The sequence below is a fragment of the Myodes glareolus genome, chromosome 11 (genome assembly GCF_982192425.1).
Source record: "Myodes glareolus chromosome 11, mMyoGla1.1, whole genome shotgun sequence".
NCBI lineage: Eukaryota > Metazoa > Chordata > Mammalia > Rodentia > Cricetidae > Myodes > Myodes glareolus.
The window spans coordinates 18,967,329-18,973,328 of NC_142036.1; the positions used below are offsets into that span (position 1 = coordinate 18,967,329).

General features: G+C 55.5%; 1 protein-coding gene across 1 annotated transcript in view; it reads right to left on the bottom strand.

The window, feature by feature from the left end:
* Eml1 (EMAP like 1) overlaps positions 1–1,497 on the bottom strand; it is a 156,458-nt gene extending 154,961 nt beyond the window's left edge. Inside the window, exon 1 of the mRNA XM_048431260.3 lies at positions 1,170–1,497. Within this exon, the coding sequence (XP_048287217.3) occupies positions 1,170–1,197 (28 nt within the window). The 5' untranslated portion in view covers positions 1,198–1,497. The remainder of the gene's footprint in view (positions 1–1,169) is intronic.
* Between the last annotated feature and the right edge of the window lie 4,503 nt (positions 1,498–6,000).

Below are 6,000 nucleotides of genomic sequence, written 5' to 3' on the forward strand. Positions count from 1 at the left end.
CATAGCAGCAATGTTTGGCAGCCAGCTCTGCTGGCGCCCAATGGAAGCAGGCGAGGTCAAGCCGCTTTTGTCCGTGTCTCTCTCCCATCACACATGCATACACAGAGCCAGGCCCAGACTGTCCATCAGATATCTCAGTGCCTTCTGGGACAGACTGGCATGCCTGTGAATGCCCAAGAATCACCAAGGTGAGGTTTTAGGGTAAAGTCTGCATGGGCCGGAACTGAGCACCAAGGACGCCACTGTGGGGAGATGCCCAGCCCGTGTGTGCCTCTGAGCACCTGCCCTCAGTGCCCTTTTACCCTGTCTCAAAGGAGCTGTGTACTCATGGCCCACCGGGCATCAGCTGCTACTTTTGTTCATTACCATAATTTTCACACACTGTGAGTCAGGTACCTAACCACATTCCCATTGATACCTAGGGACACTGAAGCTCAGAGAACTCAAACCACCTGATCGATGTCACACAACCTAGAGATCGGAGTCTGGGCCACTTCCTCCAGAGCCCCACAGTAAACACTGATTATTCTGTTCTCCACACCCACCCTTCCCCAGCCTAGTTCAAGGGAAATATCACAGCTTGCCCACTGTTTGAGACAACCAATCCCCACCACATATCAGGGCTTGTGAGGAAGACCCAGAATCTGACTGCATCTCCTCTCGCCTGTATCCCTAATCACCTTCAGCCCAGAGGGTTTGGAGCTCTCAGCGAGCTGGTCTGAAGTTGGTGCAGGGACTCAGGACATCCCACTGGGCTCAGGATCCCAGGAAACCTCCCAGGACCTATGTAATCACTCAGATTAATGGTGGCATGCCTTCCCTTGCATAGGGTGTCAGAGGCCAGGCACCCTATACCCAGTCTGAAGCCCAGTCCCCTAGCTTGATTCCCTCAGCCTGGGGCCAGCGCTGCCCCTTTTCCAGGCTGACAGTCTGAGAATCTGTTAGAGGCGCAGCTTCCTGCTAAAGCCTACTAGGAAATCAGGGGGTGCGGCCAGGACTGAAACTCAAACTGCCTACGCTGGGCTGCAGCTCCCAGGTGTCACGCTACGAGGAAAGGGTCCCCACCTCACTGGTGCCTGCAGCCCGTGGGGGGCCGGGTGCCCTTGGTGACTGGAGACCTTGCCTTTGCAACCGGAGCTATGGCCGGTAAATATAGCTCTGCCACTCACCAGCTGAGGGGCCCTCGCCGTCCGACATGGTGGGGAAGATGGGCAGCCAGCTGGCCACCAGCCTGCAGAGACACTCAGAGCCCTCAGCAGCCGTCACCCACCCAGTCTGGCTCGGGACTGCTCCGTGTCCAGCTCCTAGGCAGTGTCCTGCCTCAGCCAGCCTGGCCACCCCCCCATGTTGGGCTGGGCAGATAAGAGCGTGCTCCCGGTGCCAGGAACCTGTGCGATTGGTGGATAATTCTAGGCACTGCCCTCCCCTGCCTGGGGCCTCTCCTCAGCAGCCCCGGAATGTTGCTTGAGAAGCCGTTGCACCCCTGGATGCTGGATCAGTCCCCAGAACCCCAGCTCTGGAGATTGTGGAATGCCTATTCCCTCCCTCCTGGTAGTTGGTCCCACCTACTAAGTCAGGACCATTTATGGGCATTTAGTGCAGGAGGCTATCAAGAGATGCTGCCAGAGAGTGCACACTGGTACCAGCCGAGCACGGCCACACTTGTCATTTCATCCTGCTTTCCAGACAGCCACATCAGGCCCACGTCACAGACAGGGTTAAGTGACCCCGGAGGGAAATCAGCCCTCTAGGGGTGGAACCGGGATCTGGAGCCAGGCTGTCTGCCTCCAAGGCATAGGAAGCCTTGCTTTTGTTTAGCCAAGGGCACCTACACTTCTGAACACGCACAGGGTGCTTTCTGCTCCCCACGTGGGGAGCTGCGTGAAGACGGGACGTGGGGTGACGTCTGTGCTCACACGGGAAACACACAGTTGAGAGAACACAGTGCGACAAGCACTTGGTACGTGTTTGCTGTATGCTTGACTAAGCGTCAACTCAGTTCTCTTCTGGTTCCCAAAAGGTAGTGGGAAGTTCCGGTGGAGGGCCAGGGCTCCCGGAGGCACCCCCCTGGGGCCTGGGCTATTCCAGTTGTGAGACACACAGGAAGGGGAAAGCGGCTAAACTCAGAGAGTTTACTGGGAATAAACTCAGAGAGACCCCGAACGCTTTCACTTTCTCCACGGAAGAGTTGTCTGACTACGACATCCATTCCAGGAACGTGAGGTAGCGGGTGCAAAGGAAAGAGGTGGCAGTCGGCAGCAGGAGAGTGGCGGGGGTCTCCAGCACAGGCTCAAAATGATGGCGCTGTCCAGGCAGAAGGCACATTTTCTTGTGGAGGGACACATTTAAGGCAGGAGAAGCCAGATGAGCTTCCTGGAGGAGGAGATACTGGAGATACTGGTGCTAGAGGACCAAAGCACCTCCAAAAAAAACGGTTCCAGGGCCTCCTGGCAACTCTTGTATGGGTGCTGAGGCCTTTCCTAACTCAAAGACCAGCAGAGGGTTGAGATTACCCTGTTTCAAAGGAAGTCCTTCCCAGGAGAAGTGAGGAAGGAGAGCTACAGGGTCACAGCTGATGCTCACCCCAGCACTGCCCCACTGGTCCATGGAAACTAGCAAGAGAATTCAGACCTGGCCTCTGGGTCTGGTCCATGCTGTTCCCTACACCAGGCATTTCCCATTTTTCCCTTCCATCCTCCTATTCTTGTTTAACCGCCCACAGACAGCTCAGGGGCTCTTGCCCTGGGCCTCCACTGCCCCTGAATACCACTGTGACTCAACCTCTCTGTGGTCAGTCCCCAGCCTTCGCTGTGCCGATTCCTCGGCCTCTCTGAGGTCAGTCCCCAGCCTTCGCTGTGCCGATTCCTCGGCCTCTCTGAGGTCAGTCCCCAGTCTTCACTGTGCCGATTCCTCGGCCTCTGGCCTCTCTGAGGTCAGTCCCCAGCCTTCGCTGTGCCGATTCCTCGACCTCTCTGAGGTCAGTCCCCAGTCTTCGCTGTGCCAATTCCTCGGCCTCTCTGAGGTCAGTCCCCAGCCTTCACTGTGTTGATTCCTCGGCCTCTCTGAGGTCAGTCCCCAGCCTTCACTGTGTTGATTCCTCGGCTATCCCTTGTTGCTTTGGTGGATAATGAGCTCATCGCTGTTGGAAGTGCACAAGCAAAGCTGCACAGCCTGGTTAGACATAAAGGAAGTTCAAATATCAGGTGGGGTTGGAGTGTATGGTGTTGGAGACCCTCGAGGGTGACTAGCTACCATGCTGGCCTGGAACTTCTCCAGTTTAACACTGAACGTCCTGCCTGCCTCCAGAGAATGTCCTCAGCCCCAGGAAACCAGAATTGATGGCCACACTGGGTCTCTCCCACTAAGGCCTTAATTTTAAGTGATAAAAGAGAAAGCAAACCCAAACCCCCTGGGACTGTCTCCAGAACCCTGGTCTCCATCTCCTCCTTCCTGCATGTCTCTCCTTCTTCCTTGACCCTGGTGCCAGGTCAGAACTACCTAGTACTTGCTGAATAGGGTGAGTGCTGGGGAAAAGTTGGAGTAGGACCCTAGGACAGCACCTCGCCTCACCTCATAGCTGGAGGAATGCAGCCTTTGGGGAATGGTGGTTTGAATGATAATGCTCCCCCTGCATGGGCTTATATATTTGAATACTTGGTCCCCAGTTGGTGGTACTGTTTGGAAAGAATTAGTAGCTGTGCCTTCTTAGAGGAGGTGTGTCATGGTTTGAAGGTTTCCAAAGCCCATGTCATTCCCAGGGTCTCTCTCTGTCTCGCCTTGTGCTGGTGGGTTAAGATGTGAGCTCTCAGTCACTGTTCCGGTGCTCTGCCTGCCTGCCTGTGGCCATGCTCCCCTCCCTAGTGGTCATGGACTCTAAGTCTCTGCAACCATGAGACCCAAAATAAATGCTTTCTTTTATAAGTTGCCTTGCTCATGGTGTTTGATCACAACCACAGAAAAGTAATGAAGACAGAGACTAAGGACAGTGGGAATCAATAGCCCCAGGTAGCCACAGAACTTTAGGTGTGCAGCAAGTCACAGCAGGTAGCGTCTGTGTCCCCAGGGAGGTAAGACCAGGAAAGGAGTGGCCGTTAGAAGGGTGTTGGCATGATGCTGGAGAGTCAGACCCACCTCTCAGAACCTGTGGCTTTGGGCTATGGTGTCCCTCTCTGTTTCTGTCCTTCCACATTAGGAAGCTAGGGGGCAGAAGAGTCCCAAGATTCCCTGTATGCCCAGTCTCAGGTCTCATCTCCTGCAGTAACTGTTCCGGAATCCTGGGATAGGTTTATTTCACAGGAGCACACTTCAGGGCAGAATAGTCCAGTGACTCACTACAAGGCCCAGGAGACTGCCACAGCTGCAAGGCCCAGGAGACCGCCACAGCTGCAAGGCCCAGGAGACCGCCACAGCTGCAAGGCCCAGGAGACCGCCACAGCTGCAGCCAGGGTGTCAGGTACGCGGCATTTCCTAGAGTCCAGTGACGCACTGCAAGGCCCAGGAGATTGCCACAGCTGCAGCCAGGGTGTCAGGTACGCAGCATGTCCTAGAGTCCAGTGACTCGCTGCAAGGCCCAGGAGACCGCCACAGCTGCAAGGCCCAGGAGACCGCCACAGCTGCAGCCAGGGTGTCAGGTACGCAGCATGTCCTAGAGTCCAGTGACTCACTACAAGGCCCAGGAGACTGCCACAGCTGCAGCCAGGGTGTCAGGTACGCAGCATGTCCTAGAGTCCAGTGACTCACTACAAGGCCAAGGAGACCACCGCAGCTACAAGGGCCCAGGAGACCGCCATAGCTGCAGCCAGGGTGTCAGGTATGTGGCATGTCCTAGTGTGGGCCAAATGGTGGGACTTAGGGAAGAGAAGTCACAGAGATGCTCATTTTGGCCCTGGAAGGCAGCCAGCAGGGCCAGGGCTGGAAGGAGTCTGTCAGCACACAGACCAGGACAGTCACCAGGTCTACAAGGGCCTTGGGATGACTGGACAAGCCTGGGCCCAACCTCCACATCCTCCCTGGCGGGGCTGCCCAAATGCCACAAGGAGCTTCTGCCTCCTTCCCTGGAGCCACCCCACCCAGAGAGGCAGCCCAGTGTCGGCTCCTGTGTACAGGCCATTTCCTTTTCCTGTCCTTGGCCTCAAGCCCCTTCCTGTTCTCTTTATCGTAGGAACATGTGTTAGGAGAAAACAAACAACAACTTGATTCTCGTGTCCTTGAGATCATAACAGTAGTGAATGAGTCACTGCATGTATGAGAATTTGTGGACATGTGGATATGCATGTGTATATACATGTGTTTGGTAGTGGGCATGTGGAGTGTGTATGTGACAATGTGGATATGTGCTCCCATGTGAGTATACATGTGTCTTCCGTGCATAGACGTGTACATGTCTGTGAGATAAGCATGTGTGCATGGGCTAGCAGGCTTCGGTCAGTTCATGCTGAAGATGGCTTATCTTCAGCTCACCAGCAACCCGGAACCAATTCTAACAACTACTGGTGAGGTCAGAGCATGGTGGCCACTACCAAGGCCCTAACCAGGCCTGTGTGCAGTCACCCAAGGACCCTAGCTGCTGCAAGTGGAGGGGCAAAGGTCAGGAAGGCAGGCAGGTGGTCGGAAATGACCAGGGGTAGGGACGTGCAGAGGGTCTAGCCTAAGAAAGAGCTCATGGCACCCCAAGAATGGCGAGAGACCAGCAGGAGGAATGGGAGATGTTGGCAAGAGTTGGGCCTTTAAAAGAGAATAGGGAAGGAGGGCCACTGCTCACTGGACACCAGTGACATCCAGCCCTGAGCCTGACATGGGTGACATGGTCACAGAGGAAGCACACTTCCTCTCCCTCCCCCTCTGCTGCACTCACTTTCTCCAGGTCACCTGACCTGGCCTTGAGTGGCCAGCATCTCCTCTTTGCAGGAGGCATGCTTCTCTCTTAACCCTGGGTGGAAGAGCATACAGCCTCCCCAGGACCTCAGTGGGTGGGACTCCAAGGCTGGCACATGTCCACAC